The 17268-nt window shown below is 33.8% G+C and overlaps 3 protein-coding genes across 4 annotated transcripts in view; 1 reads left to right on the forward strand and 2 right to left on the reverse strand.

Annotated features, from left to right (window-relative positions):
* Nucleotides 1-2037, reverse strand: part of LOC106669380 (SH3 domain-binding protein 5 homolog) — a 40780-nt gene extending 38743 nt beyond the window's left edge. For both annotated transcript variants that reach the window (XM_014398836.2, XM_014398845.2), the window contains exon 1: nucleotides 1692-2037. In XM_014398836.2, coding sequence (XP_014254322.1) covers nucleotides 1692-1757 — 66 coding nt within the window. In that variant the 5' untranslated portion in view covers nucleotides 1758-2037. The remainder of the gene's footprint in view (nucleotides 1-1691) is intronic.
* Nucleotides 2038-3676: 1639 nt separating this feature from the next.
* LOC106667759 (TATA box-binding protein-associated factor RNA polymerase I subunit B) lies at nucleotides 3677-9277 on the forward strand. Its single transcript, XM_014395904.2, has 10 exons — nucleotides 3677-3853; nucleotides 5710-5821; nucleotides 5902-6100; nucleotides 6177-6351; nucleotides 6408-6526; nucleotides 6579-7012; nucleotides 7194-7374; nucleotides 7433-7638; nucleotides 7713-7890; nucleotides 7954-9277. Exons 1-10 carry the CDS (start codon nucleotides 3761-3763, stop codon nucleotides 8417-8419), a joined length of 2163 nt encoding a protein of 720 aa, XP_014251390.1. The 5' UTR covers nucleotides 3677-3760; the 3' UTR covers nucleotides 8420-9277.
* A 99-nt stretch (nucleotides 9278-9376) lies between these two features.
* LOC106667750 (probable ATP-dependent RNA helicase DDX27) lies at nucleotides 9377-17231 on the reverse strand. The gene is made up of 15 exons (XM_014395895.2): nucleotides 16988-17231; nucleotides 15142-15330; nucleotides 14968-15082; nucleotides 14745-14905; nucleotides 14506-14687; nucleotides 12069-12192; nucleotides 11825-11952; nucleotides 11566-11763; nucleotides 11362-11506; nucleotides 11156-11290; nucleotides 10914-11091; nucleotides 10062-10256; nucleotides 9735-9977; nucleotides 9599-9677; nucleotides 9377-9531 (listed from the first exon to the last, which is right to left on the reverse strand). Exons 1-15 carry the CDS (start codon nucleotides 17075-17077, stop codon nucleotides 9423-9425), a joined length of 2271 nt encoding a protein of 756 aa, XP_014251381.1. The 5' UTR covers nucleotides 17078-17231; the 3' UTR covers nucleotides 9377-9422.
* Between the last annotated feature and the right edge of the window lie 37 nt (nucleotides 17232-17268).

The following is a 17268-nucleotide window of genomic DNA, read 5'->3' on the forward strand; positions in this document are numbered from 1 at the left end:
GTATTTACGATTTGTTCATACAAGTTAACTTTAAACAAACTGCCAACTGACTTTACATTATCAGCAAGATAACCATCCTTCGTGGATTATTTAAGGTTGAGTGAAATGTCATTTATAAATTCATTAGTTTTATGATTGAAATAAAGAAAAAACTTTCTAAAAAATCATTTCTGATCATTAGGTTTCGTGCAAGTTGAAATATTATTTTCAAGATTCTTCAGAATGTGCTTCGGCAGTTAAACAAATAGACGACTGGCTTTACATTACCAGTAACTATAATCGGGTCTCATAAATTATTGTGTAATATTGTATTTATCTTAAAAATGATATTTTCTTTTGAACTAAACCTATTTTTGAAAAATCTTTCTGATCATTTGGTCTTTTACAGAGTTGAGGTGTTCTTTCAAAATTCAAAATCTTAAATTCAGATTGACTTGATTCAAGGTTATGAACTTTGTTATTCCACTTAAGTTTTGCACAATGCTTTATCATACTTTAAGATGATACTTTCATCATTTTACAACTACAGATAATAAATATTTGTTTAAAGCTAATCCGATTAATACTGCAGTCGTCTTCACGAGTTGACACAAATTAACTTTAAACAAACAGCCAACTGACTTTACATTATCAGCAAGTTATAAGCAGCATTCGAGAAATGCAAAAGTTGTGAAAATTTCCTTTTTAAAATTGATTTCTTTAATGAATGGAGTAAAGAAAAATCAACTGTAAAAAAATCATTTCTGTTCATTTGGTTTCATATTTTTCTTCTTTTTTTAATATTTCCAAATATAGCTGATTGATTCAAGATTCAATAAATACTTGGTTCTGTTTATTCACATGTTTACTTTCAAACGAACAGCCAATTGGCTTTACATTATCAGCAGTTATAAGCAGCTTTCGTGGATTGCAAAGGTTGTGTAAATTTTCCTTTTGAAATTTACTAGTGAAATAATTGAAATAAAGAAAACTCTTTTATAACATTTCACTTTATCGGTTTCGTACAAATCAATAAATTTTATCCTTTAAAGATGTCTTCACCACGTGCTGGCACAAGTTTACTTTTAAGCAAGCAAGACATAAGCCAGACTTCGCATTATCAGTTATTAACTGCCCTCGTGGATTGTTTGCATATCAGATATATCTGTGGTTTGCAATTCTTGCAGAATCGAAACTGATTAAAGCTATTCCACAATTAGAAAGTCAACTGATTCGTCAAACTATAGATTTCATGAAGTAAGTAACTTAATCATCTCTCGTGAATCTGCTTAAGTAACAAACAAATGCTATTTTCACAAAAGCTAAATCGTTTTTTTTTTTTTCCGAGAAACCAATTTTTAATTTAATCTAACGAGAAAGTTAAAAACAGAGATAGAAGTGTTACACTAGAGATGATAAAGGTGGGGTGATGTAGATTTACTTTTTGTAAAGTTTTAACTTAATTAACTTTTACAAAGTGTCATACTAATTCCCAACAGGTATTATTTACGCATCTAGAGCTGACTCATTGTAAACAATTAAAAGGCGGTGTGGTAATTGTAAAATAAGCAGTGAACAAAGGGGAAAACACAGAATCAACATTTTGTAAATAAAAGGGCAGACTATTTGAAAAAAGATATGCAATGTGTCCCACGACCTTATCTATAAATACAACTCTTAACCTTAACACGGTATTTACAATAGATGCTTACTTGAATCCTTGGGTCTAGATCGTCGTCGTCTTCCAGCTTTTGCGAATCAGTCTTAAGAGATTCCATTTATGATGACGAGTAGAAACGGTAAAAATATACTTTTAAAAACTCAGTTGTAATCGAAAAAACCGACACAAAACGAAATTCAAATGTTGCGAAGCGACTCCTCGGCGCCACCACTTCCTCTTCTTCCGGCAAAGTTGCATCGCCTCAGATCATCTGGGCGGGCGGGAAGCTCGTCATGGGTAAAGTCTTTCAAAACAAAAACAGTACGGAGTTGGACTGGAAGGAAGAACAGAACGGTGACGACCGAGCTAACGCCGTAACGCAACTGAGTTGGAAATTGGAATTATGATGCAGCATGACCTAGGTAGTGGGGTGTGACTGCAGCCCCTCCTCGTGATGTGACGCATCGTGTGGCGCCCGAACTTGAATACAAGCGAACAAAAATCTGCCAATATTCAGAAACTAAATATAATTATATCCTGAATATATCCAATCTTCTTCTGAGAAGTGTCAAGACACCTATTATCATGTTTCTTGTCCATCCTTATATACAATTAAAGGTTCTGTCAAACCTGATGTCAAGTTTGTACAAGAGGCTTGGTCATTTCCAAGACACCCAGATCTATAACCCAGTGAAGGGAAATTGTTGTCCCTTAGATACTTTCACGAAAGTCTATAATATATATATATATATATATTACCTTTCTCCAATGAGAAGTTTAAAGCTACACTTTCTGTTTTAAAAACATTTCTTACTGGAATTCTTCACTGAAGATGGCACAGTGCCAAAAAACATTTGAGAAGTGCCAGTCTAACATGAGATTTCCAATGTATTCATTTGTTTTCCCCAATCCATATGTCTAATGTGTCTTCAAGAGACTGTTCTACCTTATCAGGAGTGTAAGGTATATTTGGTTGCAGATCCGAGCTGAAGTCTGATGATAGGACAACTGTTTTAATTTGGATATTTATTTTTTCGCAAAGTCCATAGGATTTCTTTGCTCCTCTAACCCTTCCTGAAACTTAGGACTACATTTCTTTCAAAGGTCTCTATTATCTATAACACTTGGAATGGTCTGTCAAAGGTGACTTTTTCTCTCATTTTATCAAGTTATACAAGAAATCACAAGAACCTCAAGGTGGGTTCCCAGACATGAAGGTATATAGTGAAATGAACAAGGTGACCGACAAACCAAAAAAGGGGCAGCTTTTTCACCCATGGGACCAGAGCCACAACTAGGTGCACCAAAGTGTCTTCTTAACTTGGAACCAGAAAGATGGCTTAAGAAAGAAAAACTCAAGCACTGTACAAAAGCACCGGGTATGAGGTAAGCTAAAAAATTTATAAATCTCTCAAAATGGAAAGTAAATAACTTCTCTCTCCCAGCAGATAGGATTTGAGGAAAATTATTCGCCTCTATACTGACCACTGCCCTCTTAACTACCACGAAGATGAGCAAAGCAGAAACAGAAACATGCCGACACATTGGCACATATCCTTGATAAATGTGAAGCATTAGCTCAGTTATGATACAGTCACATCGCTAAGAAAAATTTAAATTGTTATTATACAAAATTATGTTCTATTTTGCACATAAATAGATTGGCCTGATAATATGACAAGGAAAGAATAAATAATGTGTTTTATTTTGGTATCACTATTGAATATAATAACTAAATATATTAATAATTAATATAACTGAATATTATCAATATATTAATTAATAAAATAATTGAATATATTATTGCTATATTATTTTGTGTTTTTATATAAAGTATATTATATTTATTCTTTCATTTCTTTTATTCGTTTTTCATTTTATTTATTCTTTCTATTTCTCCATTTATTCTATTTATAATCTTTAAATAAAAATAAAATTTAAATAAAACAAAAATATATTAAATTTCAAATGTTCGAGCCAAAAGATTGTAACACAGCAACAGGTAAGAGAGCGTTGCTGATGCTTTGTTTATGGTGTTAAGGTTTAGAGAATAGGGGAGGCTCATAAGGTGTTACCGGCACTTCTCTATGCTGGACTAACAACCAGGGCCCAAGCTGAAAAATGGACAATCCACAGTGTGTACAGTGCGGAGGGAAAGAATACGTTTTGCACGATGGATTTTACTTCTGCCGCGAATGCAATGTCCAGTCTCAGGTTTGTTACACTTAAAAATAAAATAATATATATACATTTTTATATTGCTTGTCTGCAATGGTTCTGAATTGCAAAACCGAACTACCTTTTATGCAAAACAATGTCATCCTCGACTGGTTCCCAGGGCACCAAATTTATGGATGTTCTTGTATGTAAAGAGACTATTGATAGGGCCCAACCTCTTCTGTTGGATTATGAAATACATGATTTGAATAAAGTTTCAGCATAAGACAAGGGATGAAGTACCGGAGACTTCTGGACAGATACAATCCAAGCGCCAAGAATTACCTTTCTGGCCAAAACAAGAAGCTGCTACATCAAGTCTCCAGAATACATTGGCTATTATATTGCATTAATTGTGGTTATGAGTGTTGTCGAATTTTGGGTAAAATTTAATAAGCATTAAATTCACTATTTTCGTGGACCGCTTGACCAATTAATACTTTACAATTAATTAAGGTTTTTAGTTGAGATGAAAAAAAGTTAATGGCACGAGAGGGATTCGAACCCACGACCTTCGGCTAGATATGCCGCTGCTCTACCACCTGAGCTATCGTGACCTCGATCCACTCGGACATCAACTCCCCATCTCATAAGGTGGGGTTGAGATCTCAACTAAAAACTTTAATTAATTGTTTAATAAGCATACTAAAATCTTGCCCTGGGTGTAAGAAGCAACTCGTTAGATCAACAGGGATGGCATAGTAGGAATGTGCGTTATTTCACTTTTTCATATTGGTGGTGAAAAACTAACGATTCACTAACAATCATCATTCACTTGGGAATGTCTGAATATTTCTAGTTGAATAGTTATTTTCACAGCTTCCTGATAAAAAATATTTTAAGTTGAGTTAGCCAATTATGAATGAAGTGCAAATCTGTTTAATTCCTTCCATTGCCAAGTACAAAATCACAAAGCGAGAGAAAAGAAGATATAAAAATAAGTGAATAGCCAGACAGCCAAGAACGCATCAGATCACTGAATTAAGCTCAAAATTACCTGTGTGTCATAGAATTTACGGGAATTTGGACAAATGAAAATCTATGCTCTTGCTAAAACACATAATTGTGAAAAAAATACTCTCAGAGGAATTTTTAGTAGAGAAGAAAAGATTCTGTATGGGGAACTAAGAAATCTGAAATCTTGCAGATCTTGAAAACAGATATCAGAATTCAGAATGAATAAGAGAAGCAGGATGAAAATTATAATTGTAACAAATTTCTTGACAGGACAGTGCACTCTAGATATCTGATGGTTGGTTAGATGTAGGTGTATTGTATCCTGGTGGTTCGTTTTGTTTGGATTCTACAGAAGCAATATTCTTCTGTAGGATATTTTTTTTAAACCTACAACACATTTTTTGTCAGGAAATTCATGGATGATACTGGACTACTGGTGTGCTGTAAGCACAGAACGGATAAATTGAATGATAAAATAGCAACTAGTTCTGTCATAGCTTGTTGATGATGGATTTTGGTATGCGAGTCAGTGAACTCATGTTGGGCACTTACTGGTCTGTCTCCATTCGCGGATTTTTGAATTAGTCAAACGCGTTTTGGCATTGCGCCATCTTCAGTGAAGAACTGGAGACAGAAACAGTAAATAACCCTGTGCTGTTGCAATGTGAGTTCACCTACTCGCAGACCAAAACCCATCATCAACCCTAGTTCTGACATGTTTAATAGTTCATCGAGAACACTTGGGAGGAAAAATGTCAACACACTAGGGCTTTAAGCAGGCGATGTAGCAAACAAAATAGCCTAACAAATTTGAGCCCTGATTTCTCAAAAGCATATTTCATTTTTAGTTAAAATTTGACGTTATTTGTTAATGGACATGTTTGTTTTTCTTACAGGACATACAAGAGAGAGTATTTGATAGTTTTTTTGCATCTCAAATGGTCATACCTGATACAAATGTGAGTGAATACCAATCGCAAGAAGTCTATTCCCAAGAACAAAAAGATGGTCAGTGTGACTTATTCAATTTGAATTTAAAAGAAATTAGATCAAAAGTAAATTTCATCAGCAATAATTTTTGTGTGTAGAGAAGGAAGTGACATCGTGGGAAGTTTTCAATTATATTCTAAAAGGCTTGGTAGATGAGATGATTCTCATCGGGGCACCCAAAGAATTGAAAATTGTCGCTCTTCAAATTTGGTGCACCTATTTACAGCAGATTCAAGTGGCATTTATCTCCAAAAAATTCAAAGCAAGGCCAAGACTTGGGATAGCTTTTAGAAGAAGGTTTGATCTCTTAAAAAATAATAACAATTTTATTCATGACTTTATAACGATAATATCATCAGTTAACATTAAAAAGGGATGCAGAGTTGGTTTATGAACTTAAAGACGATGAAAGCCATTCTCATAAATACTTTGCTAAAAAGAAGAAATCAGCAAAAAGATCAAGAAAATCTTCGAGATCATCAGTTTCAACGGAAATTTCAGCTGCTAGCAGTCTTAGGAGAGAACGCTACAGATTGACAATGAGTAAGGTATGATTAACGTATTTGGCTTATTTCTTGTTAAACTGCAGCATTAATATTTTCAGAGGGAGTTAGCAAAAGCAGAATATAAAGAAGTGCAACAAGAGTCTAGCCAAAATCTGATGGCTGTCACTTTAGATTCACTTGGTGACTCTCAATCGCTAATATCTGAAAGATCTTTTAAGTAAGCCTATTGTGTATAAAACTAATAAATATTATAATTTATAATTTTTCAGAATCAGTTATTCCAAGCACGGGAAGAAAATGCTGAACAAACTTATCAATTCGGCAAAAAGGACAGATATAAATGAAACGATTGGCATTAAAAAAAGACTGCTCGTTAGGGAGGCCATAAGTCTACGACATCCGAAACTAACGCAGATAGTCGCAATACTGAAAACATCATTAAACGTCCTTCAGCAGGACGTACATTTCGGTGATATTCTGAGATGGTCTGAGGAAGGATACCTATCACTCAAGAATGCTGAAAAACTCCTACCGCCCAAACTTACGTTGTGTAAAGACAACAAGCACATTTTTAATCAAATAATAACTTCGCATTCCAATCTCGAAGGACACACTTACAACATGGGGAAGTTTGTCAAAGCTGAAGTCAACCCTCCATTTAAGCCTTTAATTCGACGCTACCTTACCGAATTGGACTTACCAGGTTACTTTGAATTTTTTATCAAGAGTAAACTTTGATGTGTGTCATACTGTATGATTGAATTTGTTATACAAAGTTGGAGTCATTGCTGAAACTAACACTTATTAACCTATATTTGTGAATCCAACTGTTTTAACGTTTTTACAATGCAATCCCTCAACATAAGAAAATTATTTCTTTTTAGATGATTTGGAAATAATCATAGATGATTTATTATCTAGAGTGAACACAAAATTGCCGTTTATAAACCATTTAAATATGGAAGGGAAGGCCATGGGTTTCATAATATTTTCACTGAAACTCCTGTTCGGGTTAGATGACATTACTGAAAAAAATCATTCTAACTTTGCCGACTTGATAAATAAGTATGTTTTATTAAAGTAAAAAATTTTAATGTCTAACCATATATGATATTTCTTTTAGCGACCCAGAGGCAAAAGGTGAAAAAGGAGAACAGTTTAGTTGGGACAAATGGACAAGATTTATTGTCGGCCGGTCCGCTAATATAGCTAGAATCCATTTACCAACTACCTACAAGTATTATAGAGCCAGTTACATTGGTGGGTCAGATACTTTTCTCTCTCAATGGGACAACTCTCAAATAAAATACTCATTCAGTCGTCGAGAAAGTAAGTTGTATATTTTAATAGATTTTATTACTACACCATAAGGTACATTATTATAAATATACATTTTTTTATAGATATCGATGACAATATTAAAAATACAGTTAAAAGGCTTTTAAGAGATTTTGTTTGCCCCTTAAAAGAACCTAAGACCAAACCTTCCAAGACACCTCATTCTTCCTACTACACACTGACAAAAGGTCCTGTGCAGTCGTTCAAGAATAAATCTTTGTCATATTTATTAAAGCCAGATTTGTAAGTTTTTTTGAAATTCTCTTACCTGAGATAAATATGTTTAAAAAAATATAAATTTTACAGCCGGGAGAAGATGTTGGACAAATTTAATCTCACAAGTTCCACTGAGTTGAACCAGCAGTTCATTATTGCATCGAACAACAACGTAGAACCTCCAAAAGTGTATAAAACTAGCAAGGTTAAAAAAGTCAAATTGAACATTATCGACACAGATACTGTAAATTTATTGAGGGTCGATAATGAAGATGACGACAGATACGAGGAAGAGACCTCACAAGTAAACAATTGTATTTACTTGCCAGGTGGATCGTACTGGATGTTCGACAAAGAAATATGTACGAGAGGCTTAGCACAGAACGACTTTGATGTAGCCGCACCTATGATATTCCCTGCGAGCTTTTTCTGGCTTTTAAACGAATGTGCCACAATGATAAACCAAGGGACATATAACGTCTACAGGGAACTTGTAAAAATAGAAAAAGCTTTTTTACTGACAGACATCACAGAAAACATCACTTCTTGGCCATGATTATACTACCAACCATAAGTATTTGACACCTGTGTCAATCCTTTTATAGCTTTTTTGAAAGTCGACTCAATATGGCCTCCCCAATTATTGATCACAACCTTACAAAGTTAAGACAAACTTGGAATTAATTTTTTGAGAGTATTTCTTCCATTTTTGCAGCAAACATTTCTGAAGATTTTCTTAACATTTCTGTCAAGCTTGTCCCCCCACGGTAACTATAGGATTCAAATCAGGCGACAGGTGACTTCCAGCTTATTTTCCTGTGTTAATGCAAATATCTTTACAAACTTAGAAGTGTGTTTGGAATCGTCATGCTGTAATGTAATTTTTTGCCAAAAATTCTCCTTCATATAGGAACATTTCATTTTTCCAAATAGTGACGTATCGTTCTTTTTTCATCAGCAATTCAATTATATTCTATTTAAGGAAATTTGACGATTAAATTTGCCAATTTAGTAGTATGCGATAATCATTTAACTGACAATTTCTTCTTTTGATCTTGTAATTTTTGAGTGTTTTTGTGTGCTGTTTTTGTATTAAAAATGAATGTTTCATCTCTGAGGAGTGAAAGGAATTAAAACTTTTAGAACCTGAAAATGGCTTCTAATACTTTTTTTTGAAATGAAAGTGATGAAAGACGAGTAAGTTCAGAAAAATTTTAAGAAACAGATCGCTTGAGCCCAGAAAAAACCAGGTTGTACTAAAAAATCACATTTATTTTGTTATAGTTGGTTACCTTTTCGAATTTTAGAAAAAATTAGGTTGGCAAATACTTATGGATGATAGTAGGTTGTCATATGTTAAAACAAATTTTTGCACATAATTTAGTGTTTTTTAAATTTTTTAATCGTAATGTTCCAAACACAATTTTTTCCCAATTTTCCTATCCTCCTTGCCTACGAATGGATACTTCCAGGATTAAATCAATTAAAAGATGTCATATTAAATGTTCTACGGTTAAAAACAAGTTATATTTAATATATACATATATAATATTTACAAGTTATTTCTTCCTTCCTTTATTTCTCATGTTATTTGTGCCTTTACCTTTATTTTTGGGACCTTTTTCATCTTTTTTTCCGTATTTGAGCTCTTTTTGATGCTTCGTTGTTCTAAAATGAAACGATAAGTTAACACAATGTCCGCTTGAATATTTCTTTATGCAAAAACAATACTCACTCATATCTTAGTTTCTTAACTCCCTTTTTACTTACATCAGTAAGATCAGAATCAAATACTGATTTCTTAGTTTTATTAACTAAAAAACAAATTGTTTTAGTACATAGTTATATAGAAGAAAGTATTCAAAACATACTTTTGGCTCTTTTCACTTCAGGCTTGTCATAAATGGTGTTCATCTTCTTGGGTTTTCTATTGCGCTTAGCAAGCCTTGCTTGGTAAAGAGCCAACTTTTGCATCTCCCTTTCGACCCTTTCTTCTGAGGTAGTTTCACCCTTCTTTTTCCTCCTCTGAGCCCTACCTTTCTTTACCTTCTCAACTTCTTTGTTCTTCGGCTTTCCTTTCTGGAACTTTGGTATCTCTTCGAGCCTCAGCCTCTCTGTTTATATGACACAAGTTGTTTATCTCTTTAAAACCTGTCAGTTTTTATTAATTTAATTCTAATAATTTGATATTTTATTACCTTTCTCCTCTCTTCGTTCTTTTCCGGTTTGAAACCACATCCTTTTTTCACTGTCATCTTGGCTAAGGATCTTTTCCGTTTTAGCCATCTGCAATTCAGCCTTCCTCAAAGCCTTTTCCTCCCATTCTTCCTGCAAAATTGTATTTATCCTTTCCTCCAAGGCATTTACTTTCTTCTTAAATTTAGATATGATTTCTGAAAATATTAAATTTTTTAATCGTAATGTTCCTATATATATAAAAGTGAATTTCATAAAGGGATTAGTATAGACTTTATATTAAAAATCCAATATAAGGCCAATTAGAAGGAAAACTGTTCCTTTGTCAAGCTTTCCAGGAAAATATCACCTTCATCAGTACTTTGAAACTATTTTTAACAATTTACAAAGTTAACAAATTCAATTACAATAGTGAAATTATGGTTTCACGCATATGCAATTATGAATTAAATTTCAATGAACGAGATCGAACACCCACCCATTCTACATAGAGTAAAGAGAAACCCTTTTACACAAGGCCACATATTATCAGCCACCTCAAACCATTGCCATTGTGTAGGGTGTAGGCTGATGTGCAGTGGTCAATGGTGTGATGGTAATGGTGAGTGGTAATTTAGGGGTAGTTTTCTCTCATCAAGGGAGAAAGCCTGTGCAAACAAGGTGCACAGGAAATTTTTACCCCATGCTGCCATCACCAACTAGTATATGGATGGCCCAAGATTATGAAGCGAATGGCCACCACTGATGGCGGCTAACTTTCTAATCACTACAACAGGCTATTGTAGAGAAGAGCCATAAGATCATCTTTACTTCCATGATTAAAAAAAAGTATAAATATAAAATAAAAGTGTTACCTGTTGGTATCGTTCTAGCCCTGACAGGGTGGCGAACGGATTTGACTATTTCTTTAACAAGAGGCCTTTCTCTTTCTCCAGCAAGGCTGACAGAAACGCCAGACTTTCCGGCTCTTGCTGTTCTTCCGACTCTGTGAATATACTGTTCCATTGTCGCCGGGAGTATAAAATTGACAACCTGTAAAATTTGCAAATTAATTTTCTGTTATACATTTCTTCTCCAAAAGCCTTTCTGAACATACGGTTTTGACTCCTCTTATATCAAGACCTCTTGCGGCGACATCAGTGGCTACAAGAACGTCTACTTCTTCCTCCCTGAATTTTCTCAAAGCTTCTAACCTTTGAGCTTGCGTCATGTCACCGTGCAATTCACCAGCCTTAAAACATAATTTAAATTGTATAAATAATAATTTTAAAAAATTGATTTTTACAAAATCCCTTAGCATACTTTTAAACCAAGCAGACCCAACAAGATGTACAGTCTGTGAGCTTGTTTTTTTGTTTGTACAAATACCATGGCATGATCTCTAAATGTTCTGCACATCAATGAAGCAAGGATGACTTCTCTGTCTCCTTCTCTATCTTTTCTTATCCTATTTACAATTATGATTAATGAACATATCAATATAAAAAGAAAAAAAAAATATGGTACTTTATAAACTCCTGACGCAAATTCTCAGCTACAGTGCGATTATCATTGACAAACACTTTGACTGGCTTCGTAAGAGAGACAGCAGCAAGTGCAGACACTTCTTCTGTCATTGTCGCAGAAAAAAGCAGTGTCTGTCTAGTCCTAGCACATTCCTTTATAATTTCTGTCATTTGTTCTTGGAAATATTCATCCAACATCCTAAAAAAGACAACAAAGGAAATAGCATCCTAATTTAATGTTATATTGTAATAGTTCTTACCGATCGGCTTCATCCAATATAAGGACTTCCACATTATCTAACGAAAACGAAGGTGTATTTTTTAAATGATCTATTAATCTTCCAGGCGTTGCAATTACAATATCAGGACTTTTTCTAAGTGTTGATTCCTTTAATTTAAAAAAGTTCAAATTAATTATTTACAGGTAGTAAGTATTGTGTATAAGTGCCAAATTTAAATGAAACAATACAATAAATTTCTTTAATCAAGCATTTTCAATTTTACCTGTACTTTTAAGTCAAGACCTCCTACAGAAAGGCCTACATCTATTCTTGTAAACTGGCACAACTGCCTTGTAACCTGATAAACCTGGACTCCAAGTTCTCTTGTCGGAACAAGAACTAACACCCTATGACATAAAAGATACATTTCAATACAACAAAACAAAAAAAATTTTATAATTTATTTATATACAATCTGTACATAGGGAATACATCTTTTACAGATAGAGTGATTTCTATAGTAATATGAAGGAGTGCCACTCCATTAATTCATGTTAAAATTATGTTTTTCAATTTTTTAAAAAAATAAGTTTACTTTTTTTTATTTAAATAAAGGTTTTTGCAACTACTAGCTCATATTTATTTTCTCCCCACTATAAAATCCTGAAAAGGATGATTATTAAATTAGTCGAGGGGATTATTAAATTGGTTGAAAAAGAAATTAATTTGACTTAAAAATGCTATACAGGGTGTTCTTTTTAGATGGCCTGGATGAATTTCTCTTGAACAAATGACACTATCAAAAAAACAAGACATACAGGTTTAATATTTTTAGTCTAGTTTCAATTTTTTATCTTTTTTGGAGAAAAATTATACAGTGTTCCTCAGGCCCAGTTCGATATCAACAATTCAAATACGACTCTATACATCCTTTAAAAGGATGTGTCAGGATAACGATTTTTTTAAAAGTAAATTTTTTAATTAAGTTACTCTTCAATAATAAATTGTCTCAGGTTTAGTGCTGAAATTACAAACTTATATATTAGCTGCTTCCAAAAACTGAAGTTTTCCTCGCCAATAAAAGACAGAAGCAGATTAAAATAAATTGTCCAACTGTAAGGTACCGTTCTATTATTAATTTCAGCCTTTGAAAGCAGATTTTCTTCCATCTGTTGCAGCCAAAATTTTATAACCCTTTTAAATATAGATAATTTAATACTCTTTAAGTTTGATTCTAATTTCATAAAATAATTTGGAGTAGAAGATGGTCAAAACAGTAAATTTTTGACAAACTGTGTAACTATTACTTCCAATTATTTAAATAGGGTAATGCCCAAATTAGATTAAGACTTAATTAATGCATGAAATCTCCTTAATTTAATGACTTATGAATCAGACAGAAGTAATTAGTGTTCTTCTTACATTGATAGATGCCTAATTTGCTTTGGAAATAAAGTGATCATAAGTAAGACCGAATTTCCCAGAGGTGGCTGCCGAGGGGGACTCCCAGATAAATATACAATCAAACCATTAAAATGAAGAGTTTTAAGCCTCCTTTGCCTACGTTTTTGGAAAACTAATACCTTGGTTTCAATAATAATAATAATTTAACTATAAAGAAATACAATTAAAAAAAAGAGATCAACATTAATAATAACAATGGACTAAAATCTGTCTGTCAAGTTTACATATTCAAATAAATACCAAACACAGAAGTAAATATTAATTAAAATTAAATTCATCCGCCAAAAACTTTTTATATTTTAAAGCAGTAATGATATATTAATAATTATATGTTTTTATTATATATGAATAATAAAATCATCCCAATTGTCTCCATTTAAAATGGCTAAGCAATGATCATGTGACAAAATCTCTAATTGCAATTAATAAAACGAAATTCTGACAGGATTGATATTCACATAGAAAATGCGAACAAAAGTAATTATAATTTTGTCTCCAGGGTTGATAATTGACGTTTGTCATTTCTGTTCTTCATTTAAAAAATTAGCTAGCCTTATTTATACTGCAAAGGTTGATATAATCTAGAACGTGACGTATCTGTTTAGGTGGAATCTTGCTACGGATACATTGGCCTATAATCTGTCCCTTTCCTTCAACTTGAGCTTCTCCAAAAATGTTACAGTGATGCCATTATTATATTTGGCACTGAATCTGCCTAAATCCATGTAGATTTCAATTAACCCAACCATTCTTTAACCTCACACTTTCTTGAGCAATCAAATTGGCCAGCTTGTTATGATCATTGAACGGTTTGGCCATAAAGGTGGAATATAATTTAGATGTAAAAAGAAATAAACTTGAAGTATTAGTTTCTAAATAGATTGCATAATTGGGTGTATTGTTGGGAAGAGATGGTTGTATCAATATTAACATTAAGATCAATTTCCTTGCAATACACAACAGAGTATTTAGTTTATTATGTGCATCATGCCAGGAATAAAATCACCAAATCATCCGCAATAAAACAAGAAAACAAAAATGGGCTTAAAATTTCCCCTTGCATGACTTCAAATGATCACCATCAATATTCAAAACCTTTTTAGTGTTGTCACATACTGCTTTAATAATATCTACTAACTTTCCATTAATGTTCATTCTATACAATTATTCCATAATTTTTCATGAGGCACAAAATCATACACTTTACGGAAGTCCTCAAAAATATACATAGAAAAATATTTTATAAGTTAAAATACCTTGTGACTGAAGAAGTAGTGCTCGGTCGGTAAATAAGCCTCTCAAGAGTCGGCAGCATGTAAGCAGCTGTTTTTCCTGTACCGGTAGGCGCACAGGCACAAATATCCCTCCCTTCAAGAGCAGGTGGAATCGTTGCTGATTGAATAGGTGTTGGTTGGACAAATCCAACTGCTGCCAGTGCCTGTGTTTTTAACGTTCACAGTTACAATTTAATCATGTTAAAATGGAAAGCGCCTACCTTCAGAAGTGGTCTCGACAAGTTCATTTCATAAAAATTAACGGCTTCTTCGAAATTTCTTTCCTCAAACTCGATTTCTTTGGGTTCATCATCCAACCCAAGCGATTTAAGCTTCTTCCGCTTCTTCTTACCAACAAGCTTCTCCTTGAGACGTATATTATCTATTTAACGAAATAAGCATTACTGACACAAAGTGAGAAAATAAAAATGACTTTTCAAGTACCTTTCTGTAGTTCATCATCTGATAAATCACTGTCAGTTTTTACTTCTTCATCGTGTTCAGCATCACTGCCCAATTCACCATCTTCATCACAGCCTTCATCAATTTGATTGCCATTCTAATAACAAAATGAAGTTTCTCAATAAATATTTACAAATATGTTATATTAATACAAACCTTCTCCTCTTTAATAAGTTTATTTCTTTCTCGTTTTATTTTGTCATCGGTTTTGGTTGACACACCTTTCTTAATATACTTAGACAAATCATTCCATGTATCTTTGTTGTAATCAGCTACTGAACTGACAAACGTAAATTTATCATCAAAATCTTTTGACTTTTTAATTTTCTTCTTTTTTGGTTGAAACTGGAAATAAAAATAACATAAAAGACAGTGAAAATTAAATAAATAAACAGAAATCTAACTAAATTTGCACTGCAAATTACATCAAAATTTAAATATTAGTCTACAATATGTATAATAATTGTCACAGCACTCATATATTGAAACCAACAAGGGTGTTCAAGTGTAAATTTTGTTCGAACTTTAATCGAGTGGTCTGATCCTGTCAGTGAACAGTTGGATGTTAAGCCATCCTGTAATGAATTATTTTATTTTACTATTATCTAGAGCTTACACTAGTTTGAAAAGTTTTTAAGTGGGTTGGCCAGGAGTCTAAATTTGCCAGTCCGTCAAATTGTGGTACTGAGTACTAAGTTAAACAAATATGACGTCCCCCACCAATCTGGGAAACATAACTGCAGTAATTAAGCAGTTGGTCGAAGGATGTCACAGCACAGACAGGAGGGATGTAACATTCCTCACAAACCAGGAAAGCATAGCCCTGCAATCATAAGTCTGTCAAATAAATAAGAAAGTCAAAGGGTGTAGCAGACCCTGTCGGGAGCCGTGGGATGTTTCCTATGAACTTGGAAAAGTTGCAATAGTTGGGCAACCAATCAGATAAATAACTAATGTCGAGTTATTTAGTACTGAGAGATTGTCACAAGACAAAAATATGTAGCGATGTGGGGCATCATAAATTGGGGTTGTATCAACCAGGTGCATGATACCACCTGTGGCATGGGATCTCCCTGACTTTTACTTTTTCCTTCTACTCCAAGGTACAATAAGCTAGAAGGCCTGGGGAGCACAAACCCCGCTTCCACCCCTACTCCGGTAGAGAACCTGGTATAAAATGGAATGATTTGGAAATCAAGTCAGTCAACACCAAGGACTCTCATCACGTAGTCACTTCAGAAAACTGTTCTTAGTCAAGATCGTACTCACCCCCAGGCAGTGAACAGTTGACTCCAGTAGTCATTCCAGAACAGAAGCAGCCTCACTGGGACACTCACTCTGCCTCTGGCTCAACATGGGGACTCACCCAGCGAGGACCAGCCGTAGTGACCTATCAGATCAAGCCGAGAATAGAATCGGAAAGATGTTGGGATGCTGTGGAAGCTAATTAAGACGAGTGTCGTTTGGGGTAAGTCCTTCTTTTAATAGACTTCTCCCAGATTTAGAGTTGTGGCCGACATCAGATTAATTAAGATTTTGTTGTGGTTGTGTACATTTAAAAGACAGAATTGTTAAAATAAAGAAGAAAATAATCTCTGGCTTATTAAATTCTCGAACCCTACCTTCCTCTACGCAAGAATAAGTAGCGAAGTGCTTAAGCTGACTACTCTCTTATTGCTTAGAGAAAAACAAGCGAATATAGAAAAATTGTTTGGCCGTCACCGCTTACAAAAGCATAAACATAACGAAAGCCTACTGTACTGAGTCTCCTGATTATGATTCCTCGTTAGTTAACGATCTGTTTCTATATGATTACTGTATGTTAAACAAGTGACTTGACTGTGTGGGTTTACCACACAAAGATTGTCAGATGTTTGAGATTTATGTTGCGTACAAACAACCTCCTGGACAATTGTTATTGTTTGCTTTTTGTTTAATACGATCAAGTGGTCCTAATAAATTAAAATATCAATGCTGAAATAATCCAGAAATTGAGTCTTACGTTCTCTTCCTCCTCGTCTTCTGATTTATCAGAAAAGTCTGGCACATCGTCTTCATCCCCTATTGTTTTTATCAAGTCCTGAATCACCATATCTGCCCGCTTTATTTATACTTTTTCTTTTAATTAAAAAATAATCGCACAAAATGAAAAATATTAAATACTTGGGTCTTTACAAATTGAAGTCAACACTCACGTTGCGTTCATGCAGAAGGTTGTGTTTTGAGGTTTTAACGACCATATCGACCACGTGGGTATGAAAAATCGACTATGCAATCGAATTA

This window comes from Cimex lectularius, unplaced genomic scaffold (assembly GCF_000648675.2).
Source record: "Cimex lectularius strain Harlan isolate CLEC.00 unplaced genomic scaffold, Clec_2.1 scaffold147, whole genome shotgun sequence".
NCBI lineage: Eukaryota > Metazoa > Arthropoda > Insecta > Hemiptera > Cimicidae > Cimex > Cimex lectularius.

Coding starts and splice junctions, on each gene's coding strand:
- LOC106667759 (XM_014395904.2), top strand. CDS start 3,761: ATGGACAATCCACAGTGTGTACAGTGCGGAGGGAAAGAATACGTTTTG. Junction 3,854..5,709: donor AATGCAATGTCCAGTCTCAG/GTTTGTTACACT, acceptor TTTTTCTTACAG/GACATACAAGAGAGAGTATT. Junction 6,101..6,176: donor GGGATAGCTTTTAGAAGAAG/GTTTGATCTCTT, acceptor AACATTAAAAAG/GGATGCAGAGTTGGTTTATG.
- LOC106667750 (XM_014395895.2), bottom strand. CDS start 17,077: ATGGTGATTCAGGACTTGATAAAAACAATAGGGGATGAAGACGATGTG. Junction 11,764..11,824: donor ATATTGGATGAAGCCGATCG/GTAAGAACTATT, acceptor TGTCTTTTTTAG/GATGTTGGATGAATATTTCC. Junction 11,291..11,361: donor TGGGTCTGCTTGGTTTAAAA/GTATGCTAAGGG, acceptor TTATGTTTTAAG/GCTGGTGAATTGCACGGTGA.